General features: G+C 44.4%; 1 protein-coding gene across 6 annotated transcripts in view; it reads left to right on the top strand.

Moving 5' to 3' along the window:
• BFAR (bifunctional apoptosis regulator) overlaps positions 1 to 17,936 on the top strand; it is a 34,924-nt gene that overhangs the window by 13,690 nt on the left and 3,298 nt on the right. For 5 of the 6 annotated variants that reach the window (XM_043560487.1, XM_043560484.1, XM_043560488.1 and 2 more), the window contains 6 exons: positions 1,118 to 1,454; positions 3,007 to 3,211; positions 4,299 to 4,468; positions 7,142 to 7,286; positions 15,399 to 15,572; positions 17,517 to 17,719. In XM_043560487.1, coding sequence (XP_043416422.1) covers positions 1,192 to 1,454; positions 3,007 to 3,211; positions 4,299 to 4,468; positions 7,142 to 7,286; positions 15,399 to 15,572; positions 17,517 to 17,719 — 1,160 coding nt within the window. In that variant the 5' untranslated portion in view covers positions 1,118 to 1,191. Of the gene's footprint in view, positions 1 to 1,117; positions 1,455 to 2,594; positions 2,709 to 3,006; positions 3,212 to 4,298; positions 4,469 to 7,141; positions 7,287 to 15,398; positions 15,573 to 17,516; positions 17,720 to 17,936 lie in introns of those variants that run through there. The other variant, XM_043560490.1, reaches the window with a different exon arrangement.

Below are 17,936 nucleotides of genomic sequence, written 5' to 3'. Positions count from 1 at the left end.
GATGGTCCTCTGCCATCTGCTTATTAGCGACATTGGCATGTTTCTGTGGCACCCGACTGGCCAGATCCAGAGGGCATGATGTGTGTTCGGGTTGAGTTGGGAGGAAAGGGTATATTGAGCCTCTAGGGAGTTGACCTGGCACAGGGCACCTCACAAAATAAGGCTTCACTCACTTCTTGGTACTGTACCTGTGGGAGCCTCTGAAATCACATGTTTATGAAATAAACATAAATAATTACCTACTGAGAAAACATTTGGATAAAAAAAATGCATTATTTACATGAAGTACATCTGTTATTGCCAACTTCAGACATTTAACTGGCCCAAGAAGCTGTGTTTTTTTTTTTAATGTTTATTTCTTTATTTATTTTGAGAGAGAGTACACAATTGGGGGAGGGGGACAGAGAAAGAGAGAGGAGAGAGAGAATCCCAAGCAGACTCCATGCTGTCAATGCAGACCCCAATGTGGGGCTGCATCTCATAAACCGTGAGATCATGACCTGAGCTGAAATCAAGACTTGGACACCCAACTGGCTGAGCCACCCAGGGACCCGCCCCCCTCCACCAAGAAGTTGGTTTATGTAAAATCATACACAAGAAAGGACTTTAGAAATGTAATTAAGAACACTGAGGCCAGAGGAATTACATTTTCCAAGTAAGTTAGAGAAGGATCTAGAATTCCCCACTGTCACCAAGTCCCCTGAACTTTCCACTGCATTATTTTGCTTCACCTAATTTTCAGAAGTATGACAGGGCAGAATGAAATTCAATAGGTTTATTTGGTTTCTGGAATGTGAATTTTTAAAAGTCAAATTGATCACATTTAAAAATGAGCTTTAATGGGGCCACCTGGGTGGCTCAGTCAGTTAAGCATCTGACTCTTGGTTTCAGCTCAGGTCATGATCTCATGGACATGGGATGAAGCCCCATGACTGTGCTCTGCGAGGAGCCTGGTTGGGACTCTCTCTCTCCCTCTTGCTCTCTGCCCCTCCCCCACTCATCCTCTCACTCAAAGTAAACAAAATTTAAAGAAAAACATTTATAAAAACCAGCTTTAACAGAACGGCAGTAATCTCAAACCCTTGTTCTAAATCTGTTGCCTTTTTTTTTTTCCTAGATTTAATGATGCTTTGGAGCAGTTTTCTAAATCTGAAATTTTCTGTGCTTGTGAACCCCAGGATTTTCTAAGAGATGGAGGGGCCTGCACAGAACGATCTGAACAAGATGACCGATGAGGAAGGTGACCCTCTCAAGAGCACCACCCCTCAGATTTCTGTTAGTGAATTTTCATGCCACTGCTGTTACGACATCCTGGTTAACCCCACCACCTTGAACTGTGGGCATAGCTTCTGCCGGCACTGCCTAGCTTTATGGTGGGCCTCTTCGAAGAAAACAGAGTGTCCAGAATGCAGAGAAAAATGGGAAGGTTTCCCCAAAGTCAATATTCTCCTCAGGTAACGCTCGGTCCATATCGGTAGCCCATACAGCTTGCACACTATGCTTTGTCTTCATGGGAGCAGCCATGTTTGAGAAGGCCAGAGGCGCAGGGCCGACCCCCACTGTCATTCTAGATCTGCTGGCCTGGGAGTCAGGGGGCTCAAGGACCTGCAAAGCCAGACTTCCTTCCTCACAGGTGACCGTGATTTGTTTGTGTTTATTTATCATAAAGGAAAAAACAAATTCTGGTTATCAGACCATTGCTTGTAATGCTTTGTCCTATAACACTTTTTATCGATTTGTATCCGCTGAGAACACCCCAGGTCTCATAGAGAAAATGGCGTCACCGCACGACTCTGTACGAATCGGTTTGCTGCTGATTTTCATAACCTTTGATAAACTGTTCCAGTTTTCACATCAGTAGAGATGGTCTTCCGTGTATAGCTTCACACAACAAATGGCAGGACCTTTCAGAGAGAGGGTTCCTTTCTGCTTGCATGCATATTGCACCTGTCGCGTCTTCAAGCCTAAAGTCCTTGCTTTTCTTCTGTTGCCTTCCTGATACTAACAGAGTACCAGAAAGTTCCCTGAAAACGTTAACCTAACATTCTCTTTTTCATGGGAGATACATTGACAAGCACTTTGCTCTCACCTCTCAGCCTGGGGTACCTGCAGATTGATCTTAAATTGAAGGAAGGTTCTCTGATTATGTGTAATTGAAAACGAAGACAGCTCCACTTGTTTTCTGGAATTAATGTTGAATAACATCAGCAATACATAGATAACCTTCATTTGTTTATATTCTTTTTAAAAAATGAGAGTGCTTACTGATAAAGATCCCTTTGCCCTCCCCCTCCCCATCTTACACCACATCCTTCCTTTTCCCCAGAGTCATTTCAGTCATGCCTCCGTTGTGATTTCCTTCAGAATTTTAACGATACTTTTGTACCTATGTGTGCCAGCAGGAAATGCAAATATTTCCTCACATCAGTGGTGTACTATCTATAAGGCTCCACAGTTTTGTTTTGTTTTTTAATTTTTTTAATGTTTATTTATTTTTGAGAGACAGAGTGCATGCGGGGGAGAGGCAGAGAGAGAGACAGAGAATCCGAAGCAGGCTTCAGGCTCCAGGCTCCTAGCTGTCAGCACAGAGCCTGATGTGGGGCTCGAACCCACGAACTGTGAGATCATGGCCTGAGCCGAAATCTGAGTGCTCAAGCGACTGAGCCACCCTGGCGACCCCATCGTTTATTATTTCCGCTCAACAATATGTATGTCTTAAATTTATCCATCTTGATACAAATGATATCCAGTAAATTCATTTTTAAAACTTTGTAACATTCCATTGTGTGAATAGACCATAATTTAACTGTTTCTCTAACAGTGGACACATCGGTTGTTTCCAGTCCTTTTTGGTGTTACCAACCGGGCCATAGTCAGTCTTGACCATTGTTCTAAAGTGCCTGTATGTTGTTAAATATTGACTGTTAGTTTTATTTTAGCCTCTGAACATCCCAAGTGTATTTAGTCAAACAACTGTCACGTGATTTTTTTTCCTATTCTTCATAGGGATGCCATTGAAAAATTATTTCCTGATGCCATTAGAATGCGATTTGAGGACATTCAGCAGAATAATGACATAATCCAGAGTCTTGCAGCCTTTCACAAATACGGGAATGATCAGGCTCCTTTGGCTACCAACACAGGCCGAGTGAATGCACAGAGAGGTGGGGGATTCTTTTCCGGAGTGCTCACCGCTTTAACTGGTGTGGCAGTAAGTGTACCGCTGTTTCTCTGCCCCCTGACCCACTCCCAGTTTTCACTGACATCACTTCTGTGGAAATTGATAGCTTACCTGTATGTGGTCATTCACTGCACGCATTTGACATCCGCTGGGTCGGATGATTCTTCAGGGAAGCTGTGTACTCAAGTAGGCAGTGTAATATTCAGGGCCCAGTTCTTCTTAGCTTCTTTCCATTCATCCTCTTCCTCACCCCTGCAATAGTCACCGTGATTATTCCCATCCCATTTGTCCATTTCTATTATTTTGGTTTTAATGTAAGCTCTATCCCCAGCATGGGGCTTGAACTCACAACCCCGAGATCAGGAGTCGCATGTTATACCGACTGAGCCAGCCAGGTGCCCCAGTTATTCCCATTTTAGAGGTGAGGGAACAGATGCAGGAAGGTGTGAGAACTGGAATCCGAGACCGTGTCTACCTGGGTGGTTGAGTCTTGAGCATAGCCCTTTACTAACATCTCACACGGAGACTGTTTTATTCTCGGTTCCCTGGTACGAAAATTTATTATTATGTTAATGTTTATTTATTTTTGAGAGAGAAAGACACACACACACATACACACACACACACACACATACACACACACACACACACACACACACACACACACACACACTGAAGCAGGCTCCAGACTCTGAGCTGTCAGCACAGAGCCTGATGTGAGGCTCGAACCCATGGGCCACGAGATCATGGCCTGAGCTGAAGTCAGACACTTAACACCCGGGCGCCCCATGCTACACAAATTTAAAGGTTACAAATTTTCCAGTAGAAAAGGCACATGAGGCAGTTATGCTGGCCAGGATGTTGGGGCCCAGGGTGCTGCGCTCCCAGATGCTCTACACCGAGTCCTGTTCCCATCTCTGTTCCCTCACGGCCCCACAACCAGCAGAGACAGGGGCCCACCTGGAGTTCTCCTCCGCAACTCTCGGTGCCAGTGGTTCATTGTACCAACTCAGCGTCATTCCCGTCAAGCTCAGCCTTCCCTTCCCTGCCCCACACTCGTGAGAAGCTGGCTTCTCTGACCTTTCTGTGTCTTAAGGCCTCTGTCCCTTGTCCCCAGGTGGTCCTCCTCGTGTATCACTGGAGCAGCAGGGAATCTGAGCACGACCTCCTGGTCCACAAGGCTGTGGCCAAATGGACAGCAGAAGAAGTGGTCCTCTGGCTGGAGCAGCTGGGCCCTTGGGCCTCTCTCTACAGAGACCGGTTTTTATCTGAAAGAGTGAATGGAAGGTGAGACGCTGGCTCTTCTGACGTGTCATTGACCTTTTTGTAAGCTGCTTTACTGAGTCATAACCCACATACTATGAAATTCACCCATTGAAAGTGTCCAATCCATGTTGTTTAATGTATCCACAGACATGTGCAGCCATCACCACAGTCTAGTGTTAGGACATTTTCATCACCCCAAAAAGAAAGCTCTTACCCTCCCTGCTTTGGTCCTCATGCCCCCTCCCTCATCCCCAGGCGACCACCATTCTCCTTTCTGGCTCCGTGGATTTGCCTGTTAGAGTAATCCCTGTAAACGGAATTCTTTAGCGTCTGGCTTTTTCACCTTGCAGAGCATTTTCAAGGTTTATCCAAGTTGTCACGTGGGTCAGTGCTTCCTTCATCTTTTTTTTTTTTAGTGTTTATTTATTTTTGAGACAGAGAGAGAGCCCAAGCGAGAGAGGGGCAGAGAGAGAAGGAGACACAGAATCCGAAGCAGACTCCAGGCTCTGAGCTATCAGCACAGAGCCTGACGTGGGGCTCAAACCCACAAACCTCAGGATCATGACCTGAGCCAAAGTCAGACACTTAACTGACTGAGCCACCCAGGCACCCCTAATGCTTCCTTCATCTTTATGGCTGAGCAGTATTCCCACTTGTGGCTACGCTGCACTTGAGTATCCATCCTTCAGTCGTTCAGGTTGCTCCGTTTGGGGGCTCTTATGAACAGAGCTGTTCTGATCCTTTGCATGTGGGTTTTTGTGTAACCCTGTGCTTCCGAGGGCCCGTGCATGTCTGCCCGAGTGCCGTTGCTGGGGCCTGAAGTCACCTTCTGTATTTCCCTTCTTGAGGAAATGTCACACCGCTCCCCAGAGCAGCCGAACCATTTTATGTGACTGGCATTTTGTGTGTTGCTTCTGAATTAGAAAAGAACCATGTATTTTTTTAGTTATTTTAAAATAACATAGAACTGTAGGGTATGGAAGTGAAATACCCTCATAATTCTACTCTCCAGAGAAAACCACTGTTAGCATGTTTCTGGACATCTTTCTGGATTTTCTTCCACGTTTATACAGAGATACACATAAGTGTATATTATTTGTTTAAACTGGAAATACAACTGTATTAAACAGATCTGTGATTATAGGTACATACACATATGTACGTACATATGTGTGTGTACTAGAGTCTCTTTAGTTGATCTCACCAAGGCACATCTGGGCTGTTTCCTTTTTCCTGTCCCAGGCAATTCCAAGCAATATTGTAGCAAATGCCCTGATACAAGGAATTCCAGGATGGGATTGCCAGGCTATGGGCAGGCCTGCCTCTGCCCATCAGCATGTCCCCATGCCCCCTTCCAGAACACTGACCATCTTTCTTGGGCTCTTTCCTTCCTTGGAGGGACTGTGTAGGGAGAGTATAGTGTGCCACGCAGTGCTGAGAACAGCCACTCCTGCTAATCTGCTTGTTTCAGATGCACCATCCAGGCCCCTGCCTGCCCACCTCACACCTCAGTCACATTTTCCCCCCGAACTGAACTTTCAACTCTTAACTCTCCTTTGGGAAAGCCACACGCTCCCAGTTGAGTTGTCTGCTTTTTGTAAGAATTGGCGCCTCCCCCGAATTGTGGTTAAAAACATTTTTGTTGTCTACTTGGCTGATACATCTTTGCCTCATTGCCTTCCTTCCGGAGGATGGATTCCTAGAACTGTAATTTCCACGTCAAAGGAAATAAGCCTTTATAACTTTGATCAATGTTTTCAAATCACCCACGAGAGGACATCAGTTCACATCCCTCCCCCAGTGGTTGTGTGCCTGCTGGGTCTCCGCTTGCTGGTGCACAGGGGTGGTTTTAACGATTGGCTCTTGTGGAGTCAGAGTCATATTTTCCAATGGAAGGGACCAGATAAGGGATCTACAAATATTTTTATTAAATTACGACCCCAAAACAGCTACTTTTTTTTTTTTTCTATTTATTTACTTATTTATTTAGAGACAGCGTGATCGGGAGACAGACAGAGAGAGGGGGAGAGAGGGAGAATCCCAGGCAGTCTCTGCACCATCAGCACAGAGCCCGATGCCGGGCCTGAACTCATGAAATGTGAGATTGTGCCCTGAGCCAAAACCAAGAGTCGGACATTTGGCCGACTGAGCCACTCAGGCGCACCCCCACCCCCACCCCAGAACAGCTCCTGTTCGAGTCCTCACATTTTATTGGATTTCTTTCCAGTTTTTTTCTATATGTTACAGAAATATATTATATATAATTTTATATAGAATATTATATTCTATGTAAAATATATACTACATTTTTCTTTGCAAAACAGAGTATCCTGGGAGAACTCAGCTGCTTAGCTGAAAGATCAGAAGTTAGGAGCAAAACAGACCGGGGTGTGCCTCGGCCGAGCCCCTCTATTCCTCCAAACCATTTTGTCATGCACATAATGCTCATAATTCCACCTACTCTGCAGAATTGTTAAACGGATCGGTGACGGTTTGTGGAAGTACTTTCAGAGAGTCACTAACAATTAACAAGCATTCAGTAGTTTGCTGTTATTACTGTTACTTCATATACCAGCTATCTTGCCTTACCGGAAGCCCGAAGTATTTGTGTTGATAGGATGGAACCCTGGGTGTGAAGAGTTGCCTTCCGGTGTATCATCTCACAAGAAATCTACTGCTCCCCTCCCCCCACAGGTTGCTTGTAACTCTGACAGAGGAAGAATTTTCAAGGGCACCATATAACATAGAAAACAGCAGCCACAGAAGAGCCATCCTCCTGGAACTGGAGCGTGTCAAAGCACTGGGGGTGAAGCCCCCCCAGAATCTCTGGGAATATAAGGTGAGCTCTTTGTTTGTTTATTTTTAATTGAAAAAAGTAGAGAGAACGGCCCGTCCGTCATCTCCATGCCCGCTGCTTAGGAAAACATCGCAGACACAACTGAAGCCCCCGGCTCCCCACCCTCTCTAGCGGAACCATGCTCCCGCAGCTGAGCCAGGCGCCCTTACTGGGCGCATTTCCCTCCTTGGACTACGGGTCTGTACACACAGGCGCTAGGAGCCCTCAGCCTGAACGTGAGAGGCATGAACTGAGCATGTCCTTCTGCAAGTAGCTTTGAGCTTTGACCTCTCTGGCTCCAGTTCACGCATTTTCTCTTTTGAGCGTATCTTAGTTCGTGCATTTTCCTGTCCATGCACATGGAGGTTGTTGCCCTTAGAAACAGTGCTGCTGTGGAAATTCTTGGGGAGTTCTTATGCTTTATGGTTATATACTGAAGCAGGGGATTAGTAGTTCACAGGTAATAGGCATCTTCAGCTTTATGAGGTATTGATAAATTATTCTTCGCTCTGACTGCACCAGCTGATTTCTCCTTCACGAAGATTTAGCAAATGCTGTGCTATAAAATGAATATTTTTTTAATTATAAGATACCTGGAATGTGCCAATGCATTTGCATGGAGAAAAGTAATTACACATAACCAATAAGTTCACGGGAGAAAACGCTCACTCATAATTAAAGATGTGTAAACTGAAACAACCAGATGGCATCGTTTTCACCCATGTTACTGTCAAGGATGAGAGAGCATTACGATACAAAGAAAAAGACACTCGTGGGTGTGGTGGGTGCTAAATTGGCGCAGTCTCCTTGGAGAGCAGTTTGTCAATAAGTGTTCAAATTCAAACCGCACCTGCCCTGTGATCTGCCGTTTCACTTCTTTGCACCTGGAACACAGGCGGCATGGTGGGGGGTGGGGGGGCGGTCAAGGTGAAGAGCAGGGCTAGGCGCCTGACTGCCTGGGCTGCTCGCTGGGCTTCTCCAGGACACGCTGGCTGTGGGACACCAGCAGGCACCCGGGCCTTGTGTGCCCATCTCCTCCTCGGTAAATGACTTCACAGAGTGACAGTCGCAGTGAGAGCTGAACTTTGAGCCCCAAAACGTCATTAAACAAGACGTTCACTGCAGCGTCGTTGGTAACAGCAGCACGAAGAAACCAAGCGAAGTGCCTGTCATCAGGACAGGTTCCATAAATTGGGCCCACCCAACCGTGGATCCACTGCAGAAGGTGGTGACGCTGGTGTGCTAATAAGGAACGATGCCCACGTTGTATTGTTAACTGAAAGTAGGGAAAAGCACATTGGAAAATCCACACGTGTACGTATCTGTATGTTGTCATATGCACAGAATGTGTCTGGAAGGATACGCAGACTTGTTACAGTATTTTCCTCTACGGATTGAGACTTGGATGGAAGAGAGAATTTTATGTGTCACTTAACACATTTCTGTGCCATTTAGAAAACATTGTGTTTACTATGTACATGTATTATCTTAAAACCAAAAAAAACATTAGTTTCAGAAATTTTGACGAATGGGCTTGGAGGTCCTTAGGTAGAAGGTTTGTTGTTTTTTGTGTTATCGCTGTTATTTGTTTAATTTTGGAAAATCCCTGCTTTTATCATAAATTACCCATTTTGTTTATGCAGTAAACTCTGGGCTTTTTGTAGCCAATATTAGCCCTCTGGTAGGTTTTTAGTGTCTGGCAGAACATTCGTGGGGCACACATCCAGCGATGACCCTCTATTTAAAAAACATAAAAGTAATCTTAGCATTAACCAGAGCGAATGGGCACGTGATTCCGCACCCAGTGTGAAAGCAGGCAGAATCTTATCAGTGGGCTCCTTTGGCTCTTCTGTGCCACCAGCCCCTCCCTGAGGGTGGCCATTTGACAATTAGGCAACTAGCCAAAAGGCCGAGAGGTGGGTGATAAGATTCCTCCAACCCTAGTGCCTGGTGCAATTCCTGTTCTCATTAGACGGTAAAGAGACCGCTCCCCATTGAAGTGCCTCCCGGTAACCACCTTACTGGGTGGTTGGTTTTCCTCCTTATCTGATAGGAAATAGCCAAGCACTCACCGCCTCAGCACCCACCCTGACGCCAGACCTACAAATCCATAACCTGGTCTTCTCCCTTTCTCTTGTACTAACCATGATGTGGTTGGACACACAAAGACTTTATTTCTGGGACCGGTGCTCCGGGAGAGCTTGCATATTCAGCAAGAGCAGGATTGCCCCCAGGGCGACGATAGGCGTGGAATACACAAGTCTTCTGTAATACAGGAGTTGCGGCCCCCTCTAAAAGACCACAGTACATAAACAGATTTATAGTATATCTGTGGTATTAACATTTCGTGGGGGCAGGATTATGGGGAAAAACAAAAAGTTTTTAACAGATTTCTTAAGGGCTGATTTAAAAAAAAAAAAAAACAGGTTGGGAAACACTTTTCATAAAGAACTACCCCCATTTCTATTTCTCATCTAAGTTAGGAGGCAAAGATATCTTTAGAAGTTAGGTTTTTGAGGGGGACACCTGGGTGGCTCAGTCGCTTAAGCGCCTGACTTCAGCTCAGGTCGTGATCTCACTGTTCTTGAGTTCGAGCCCCGCGTCGGGCTCTGTGTTGACAGCTCATGGCCTGGAGTCTTTTTCAGATTCTGTGTCTCTCTCTCTCTCTGCCCCTCCCCCACTCATGTGCGCACGCATGCTCTCTCTCTCTGTCGCAAAAATAAACATTAAAAAAATTTTTTTTAAGTTACATATTTTTTTTTTAATTTCAAACACACACAATAACAGGATAAGAGTACAAAACTACCATGTACCCTTACCAGCTATAACGACTTATGGCCATGTTCATTTCAGTGATAACCTCCACCTCCCGCCCCTATCTTGAAAATCTAAGATATCTTATTTTCCCATAGGTAAGTATTTCATTGGGAATCTCTAAAAAGTAAAGACTCTTTTAAAGACAAAACTGAATTCTCTGATATCAGGTAACTTGTCGGTATTCAAATAGACCACATCTTTTCTTTTCCAGTTGACGTGTTCCAAACAAGGTCTGCATTTGGTTATTATGTGTCTTAAGTCTCTTTTACTGTCTGGATTCTCCTTCCCTTTTTTTGTCACCCTGCATTTATTTGTTGAAGAAACCAGGTCATTTTGTCCCGTAGTTTGCCCACATCTTAAATTTTGCTCATTGTCCCTCTGCGGTGCACCCCTGACAGGCTCTTCTGTCACCAGACATGTAATGTGTCCTGTACATCCCATAATTCAGTAAGGAAATCTAGAGGCTTGCATTGGTTTAGGTATTTCGACAAGACTGTTTTATAGCTGGTGGCATCTTCTCCCATTAGGAGGCTCAGCATGACTAATTGTCTCTCTCTCTCTGATGGTAGCAGCCACCGTGATTGTTCATCATTTGCCTGCAAAATGGTGATTCTGTAATTGTCTCACTTCTTCATGTGTTAGCTAAGTACGTCTAAAAAAATTAAATTAAATTTTTAAAAAAAGGAAAATTTCACTCAGCAACCATTTTGATTACCCTAAGCACAGTTTATACAGAAAGGTCAGTTAAATGCTCGATTCTTTCCTTTATTTACCAGTTTCATAATAATGATTTGGTTCTCTGTTACCTAGATAGGTAACCAGTTTCTTTCTTTAGGATCATTATTAACTAAGGATTTTAACATTCTTGATATGTTTGAATACCTTTCAGTAATTACTCTAATTGATGCTCAGATTGTCCCATCTTTTTGGAGTATAAGTCTCCTCAAATTATTTTCAGTTCTTTTTTTTTAAGATTTATTGTTTTAGCGTTTGTTTTTTGAGAGAGAGCAAGCGAGCGCACAACAAGGGAGCGGCAGAGAGAAAGGGACAGAGGATCTGAAACAGGCTCTGTGCTGAGAGCAGAGAGCCCAGTGCAGGGCTCGAACTCATGCCCCACGAGATGGTGACCTAAGCTGAAGACAGATGCTTAACCAACTGAGCCACCCAGATGCCCCTGAGCTTTATTTTGAGAGAGAGAGAGTAGGGGGATGGGGTGGGGAGTGGGGGTGGGGGGAGAGAGAGAAAGAGAGAAAGAGAGAGAGAGAGAGAGAGAGTGAGTGAGTTAGTTCCAGACAGGCTCCACACTCAGTGTGGAGCCCCACGCAGGGCTCGATCCCACATGGGGATCAATCCCACGACCCTGAGATTGTAACCTGAGCTGAAATCAGGGGTTGACGCTCAACTGACTGAGCCACCCAGGCACCCCTTGAGTCTATTTTTAAAATTTAACATTTGAATTGAGGTATAATGTACTTGCCCATGAGTCCTTTTGACATGACCTCAAAAGTCTGATACTTTTTATTTTTAAGTTTTTATTTAAATTCCAGTTAACATACAGTGTAATATTAGTTTCAGGAGTACAATACTTGTGATTCAACATCTCCATACAATACTTGATACTCATGATAAGTACGCTCCTTAGTCCCCGTCACCTATTTCACGCACACACACAGACGCGCGCGCACACACACATACACACACACACACCCGTAACCATCAGTTTGTTCTCTGCAATTAAGAGTCTGTTTCGTAGTTGGCATCTCTCTCCCTACCCCCATTTGCTCGATTGGTTTTTTTCCTTCAGTATGAGTGAAATCGTACGGCATTTTGTCTTTCTCTGACTGACTTGTTCGTTCAGCATAACACTCTCTAGTTCCATTTACATCCTTGCAAATGGCAAGATTTCATTCTTTTTTACAGCTAAGTGTTATTCCATTGTATATACGCATCACATCTTTATCCATTCATCAATCAGTGGACACTTAGGTTGTTTCCATAATTTGGCTATTGTAGGTCATGCTGCTATAAGCATTGCGGTGCAGGTATCCCTTCAAATTAGTATTTTTGTATTCTTGGGTAAATACCTAGTAGTGCAATTGCTGGATTGTAGGTTGGGTAGTTCTGTTTTTAAGGAACTTTTCTTTTTGAGGAACCTCCATACTATTTTCCAGAGTGGCTGCACCAGTTTGCATTCCCACCAGCAGTGCGAGAGGGTTGCTTTTTCTCCACATCCTTGTCAACACCTGTTGCTCCCTGTGTTGTTGGGTTAGCCATTCTGACAGGTGTGAGGTGGTATCTGATTGTAGTTTTGATTTACATGTTCCTGATGATGAATGATGTTGAGCATCTTTTCATGGGTCTGTTGGCCATCTGTATTTCTTCTTTGGAAAATGTCTGTTCAAGACTTCTGCCCAATTTTTAATTGGATTGTTCGTTTTTTGCATCTTGAGGGTTTTTTTGTTTTTGTTTTTGTCTTCTGTGTTTTGTTTGTTTTCAGAGTGAGCTAGCACATCAGCGGGGGAGCGGCAGAGGGGGAGAGAGAGTCTTAACCAGGCTCCACACCCAGCACAGGGCCCACTGACTGAGAGGTCATGACCTGAGCCGAAATCAAGAGTCAGACACTTAACCAACTGAGCCACCCATGTGCCCCTGGGTGTTGAGTTTTATAAGTTTTTTTTTTTTTTTTTTTTAATTTTTTTTTTTCAATGTTTATTTATTTTTGGGACAGAGAGAGACAGAGCATGAACGGGGGAGGGGCAGAGAGAGAGGGAGACACAGAATCAGAAATAGGCTCCAGGCTCTGAGCCATCAGCCCAGAGCCTGACGCGGGGCTCGAACTCCGGGACCGTGAGATCGTGACCTGGCTGAAGTCGGACACTTAACCGACTGCGCCACCCAGGCGCCCCAAGTTTTATAAGTTTTTTATACACTTTGGATACTAACCCTTTATCAGATATGTCATTTGCAAATATCTTCCCCCATTCTATAGGCTGCCTTTTAGTTTTGTTGATGGTTTCCTTCACTTTGCAGAAGCTTTTTATTTTGATGTACTCCCAATAGTTCATTTTTTATTTTGTTTCCCGTGCCTCAGGAGACATATCTAGAAAAAGTTGCTATGGCTGATGTCAGATAAGTTACTGTCGGTGTTCTCTTCTAGGATTTTTATGGCTTCGGGTCTCACATTTAGGTCTTGAGTCCATTTTGAATTTATTTTTGTGTATGGTGTAAGAAAGTGGTCCATTTTGATTCTTTTGCATGTTGCTATCCAGATACTTTCTTTCCTTATGTGACAGGATGTTCAGGTTATTCTTGTACCTTTTCTATCCCAGACCTGAAATCAGCCATTTCATAGGTTGGGCCTTTTTAAAAAACCTTTTTGCTATAGAATTTCAGGTGCATGCGGAAATAGAAGAGTATACACCTGTCCAGCTTCAGTGAGTATTGACTAGTGGCCATTCTTATTTTTACACACCCCTCCACCCACTCTTACACACCCCACACACCCGCAATGCATGGCGTTATATTAAAGCATAGCCAAGCATCATATTATTTCACCCTGAAATACTTGAGTGTGAATCTCTGAAGAGAAGGACTCTTTTCTTAACATTTAACAGTAAGCCATTAATAGCATCAAATAAGTTGAATGTGTTTTAACAGTTTCATTGAGCTGCAGTTAACATACACATATTTCAAATGTATAATTTGATAAGTTTCTTTAAATTCCAGTATAATTAAAGTACATTGTTATGTTAGCTTCAGTGATCATGATTCAATGATTCTGTGCATTACTCGGGACTCATCAAGATAAGTGTACTCTTTAATCCCCATCCTGCTTCACACACACCTCCACCCACCCCCCACCTCTGGTCACCATTAGTTTGTTCTCTGCAGTTAGGAGTCTGGGTTTTTTGTCTCTTTTTTTCTTCGTTTGTTTGTTTTGTTTCTTAAATTCCGCATATGAGTGAGATCATTGGTATTTGTCTTTCTCTGTGTGACTTAATTTCACTTAACATAATACCCTGGAGGTCCATCATATTGTTGCAAATGGCAAAATCTAATTCTTTTTTATGGCTGAGTAATATTCCATGGTGTGTATATACACCACATCATCTTTCCGCATTCAGCAATTTGGTAAGTTTGGACATATTGCACACACCTGTGAAATCATCACCACAGTCAAGCTAACGAACATACTCATCTGTCCCCAAAGCCACCTCCTGCCCCTCTGTGAGCCCTGCTCCCCACCCCTCCCCATCAAATAAAGTACGCGGTGCTAATGTGGAAAACTGGTTCCGTTTTCTCTTTCTCTTGAGCATCTTGTTATGTGCTTATTTTATTGTATCTTCCTTAGTGAAGTGGCCATTCATATCTTTTGGCCATTTTATTTGATGCTTAGTAGCACCAAGTAAACAGGATCGTCTAAAGTTACTTTTACAATCAGGAAAAACATAAATACACGTTCTTTGTAGCAAAATTAACCAAAGTGATGAAAATGAAAATAAATGGCCCATAATCCCACCTGAGAGCCAGACACGGCTAACGTTGCATTTTGCTCTGTCTTCTTCTTAGACAGTTTTTTTGTGCGTAGTTTAATTGTGCTTTTGTTTATGTATTCATTCCACAAGTCTTTATGTCTGTTGTGAGCCAGGTGCTGCTCTAGGAAGGGTCACGAAAGAGGCCTGGTTTGTGTGGGGCTGACACCGCAGAGATCGGATTGCCACATGTCTTGGAATCCTTTTTTCACCTAACACTGTAACAAGAGCATCATCCAAAAATGCCCATGTTCACTTTTCAATGGGCTGCGTGAACTCTGTGCTGAACATCCACTGTAACTTCATTACTTAGCTCTCAGATTTCACTTTTTCTCTCTTACGGTGTAGCACGAAACATTTTGTGCATAAAGCCTTCTGTATTTCTGATTTCCTTTTAAGCGGTTCCCACTAATACATTGGTTAAATTGAACATTTTGAAGACTCTTTGATACATTTTACAAAATTGTTTTCCAAAAAAGTTGGGTTTTTACTAGCAGCGCCTAGGAGTGTATGTCTCAGCAGCCCCCTACCTCCCCCACACGCACACACCAAAGCCATGGAGAAGGATTGGGTCTTTATTAAATAGAGCCCGACAGATTGATTCCTTGGCCTCTTCTTGCCACCCATTCATTCATCCATTCATTCACTGTGCAAACCACACACAGAAAAGCTGAAGGCAAAGGGCGTGAGACTGTGGAGGGAGCATGGTTGGGGAGCTGGCTGCCGTGGTTGTGATGTGACCCCACGCTCGCCTTGTCCTCTGCAGGCGGTGAACCCAGGCAGGTCCCTGTTCCTGCTGTATGCCCTCAAGAGCTCCCCGAGACTTGGTCTGCTATACCTCTACCTATTCGACTACACAGACACCTTCCTGCCCTTCATCCACACCATCTGCCCCCTGCAGGAAGACAATTCTGGGGAGGACATCATCACCAAGCTTCTGGTAGGTCTGCACAGTGCCTTGAATGGCACTCCTCGGTGCGGTATGGAATTGGAGACGGGGCTGTAGCTGTCACAGAAGAGCCAACGACGCCCAGCCTTCATTTGTTTTTTGCAAGGAGAGCCCCTCCAAAAGAAAATCAAGCAGAACTTCCCCACTCCCAGAAGCCTGTTTTATTTCCTGCATTGCATAACAAGAAGGCTACCCTCTGGACTTGAAATATTTACCGGGGGGAAAAACCGGCATCGCTTTTGTTATAAAAGAAGATAGAATAGGTTCAGATTGCCTGAGGGTTAAATTTATGGACCTTCCAGCTTGGTGGTCTGTCTCGAAGAGGATCCCTGAAGGATGATCATTTGTCCCGCTGCAAGGGAGGGTTAGCATCCATCCTGGGGGCCTCAGAAAAGTAAGCCATTGTCCAGCTCACTGATGGGAGTGGTCACCTCAGCTGACCATAGGCCCCTGGCAGAGACAGGTACCCACGTTGGCTTTTGTGTCTTCAGAATTGTTGGTGGATCCCACTTACACAGGGCTGTCTCTGTGTCTGCTTGGTCATTGCAGGGTACTGTCCTTTGCATTGCTGCTCTTGGGGCAGTCCCTCTGATCTATTTAAATTAAAAGTCACATGGATGTAGGAAGCATCGTGTATGATCCACACCCATAAATGTTAAAATAATTTCTAGGGGTGCCTGGGTGGCTCCCTCGGTCACGCATCCGACTCTTCATTTCAGCTCTGGTCACGATCTTGGCGGTTCATGAGATCAAGCCCCGTGTCGGGCTCTGCACTGACCACATGGAGCTTGCTTGGAATTCTCTCTCTCCCCCTCTTTCTGCCCCTCCCCAGCTCACACGTGCACACACCACGTTTTCTCTCAAATAAATAAACTTAAAAAAAAAAAAACTACGAATTTCTAAATCTCCAAAAACCCTTTTTAAAATACTAAAGTCAGGTATCTGCCTGACTTGAGCCTTGGATGTAGTTGAAAGCCTGCTAATTAGCCCTTAGGCACAGTGTTTGCCTAATTACCCAGTTTCCTGCTATTACCTGCCTCTCTGGACTGGGAGAACAGGGACCCCACCTGTTACCTTTCCGTTTTCACAAGCCTCAACAACCCCTGTGCTCATGAGGCTCACTTTCTTCTTGGGATACTTAGTATCTGCTCCATAGTGCACAGTCCTGCTACACTTCCGTAAGCCTTCTGGATGCCTCGATGAGTTGTTTAAATGCTCTGGTTTATCATCTGCTAATAACTGTAGTGAGTTTTTTATTTTCCCCAAAATTACTTTCTCAAAGTATATGTTTAATTTTCCCATGATCTGTTATCCTACCACAGCAAAGATGTTGAATTTAGGAAATCGTTTCAGCTACCCATGCAGTGATGAAGAAATTTTAAAACTGGTTAATTTCCATTCATTGCAACGTCATTATTTATTTATTTTTTTTATTTTTTAATGTTTATTTACTTTTGAGAGAGACAGAGACAGAGACAGAAGCGCGAGTGGGGGAGGGGCAGAGAGAGGGAGACACAGAATCCAAAGCAGGCTTCAGGCTCCTGAGCTGTCAGCACAGAGCCCGATGCAGGATTCGAACTCAAGAACCACGAGATCGTGACCTGAGCTGAAGTCGGATGCTCCACTGACTGAGCCACCCTGGCGCCCCTGCACCCTCATTATTTATAACTCAGGCTTCGGAGTTTTTTTACTTTTACTTCTGAGCTTCCACAATTCCATAACCAGCATCTCTGTTCAGCTTCCTCAGTAACATTTATCCAGTATAAGATTCTTAAAAGGTGAGTCGATGGGTGGAAAATTTCGTGTTATGTTGTTGGATATCTGTGTGTTTTAGTAAATGTAAAGTTCACCGTGATGACTGCAGTATAATCCATAAGAGTCAATCCTAATGATTTTTTGTGTCCACCTTTTGCTTACTTTTATGTTATTCTAAAGGATCTAAGAGAGCCCACCTGGAAGCAATGGAGAGAATTCCTTGTCAAATACTCCTTCCTTCCATACCAGCTGATTGCTGAATTTGCTTGGGACTGGCTGGAGGTCCATTACTGGACATCACGTTTTCTCATCGTCAATGCCATGTTACTCTCGGTTCTGGAATTATTCTCCTTTTGGAGGATCTGGTCACGAAGTGAACTGAAGTAAGTGTGTGTTTACACTGGAGGTGGCAGGAGCAGCAGGCACTTCTGAGAAAGCGGTCCCAGGTAGTAGAAGAGTCCTCTTGATTACGCAGACGTGAAAACACCCCTTGCTCTGATTTGTAGATGTGGCTTAAGCAGCAGATGGGAAAATTTCCTCGTGTCTGGGGGGGGGGGGGGGGGGGGGGGAGGGGGGCGGGTTTGGACAAGTGTGTCTCCA

Source organism: Prionailurus bengalensis, chromosome E3, assembly GCF_016509475.1.
Source record: "Prionailurus bengalensis isolate Pbe53 chromosome E3, Fcat_Pben_1.1_paternal_pri, whole genome shotgun sequence".
Taxonomy (NCBI): domain Eukaryota; kingdom Metazoa; phylum Chordata; class Mammalia; order Carnivora; family Felidae; genus Prionailurus; species Prionailurus bengalensis.
This window is presented reverse-complemented; position numbering and strand designations above follow the sequence as displayed.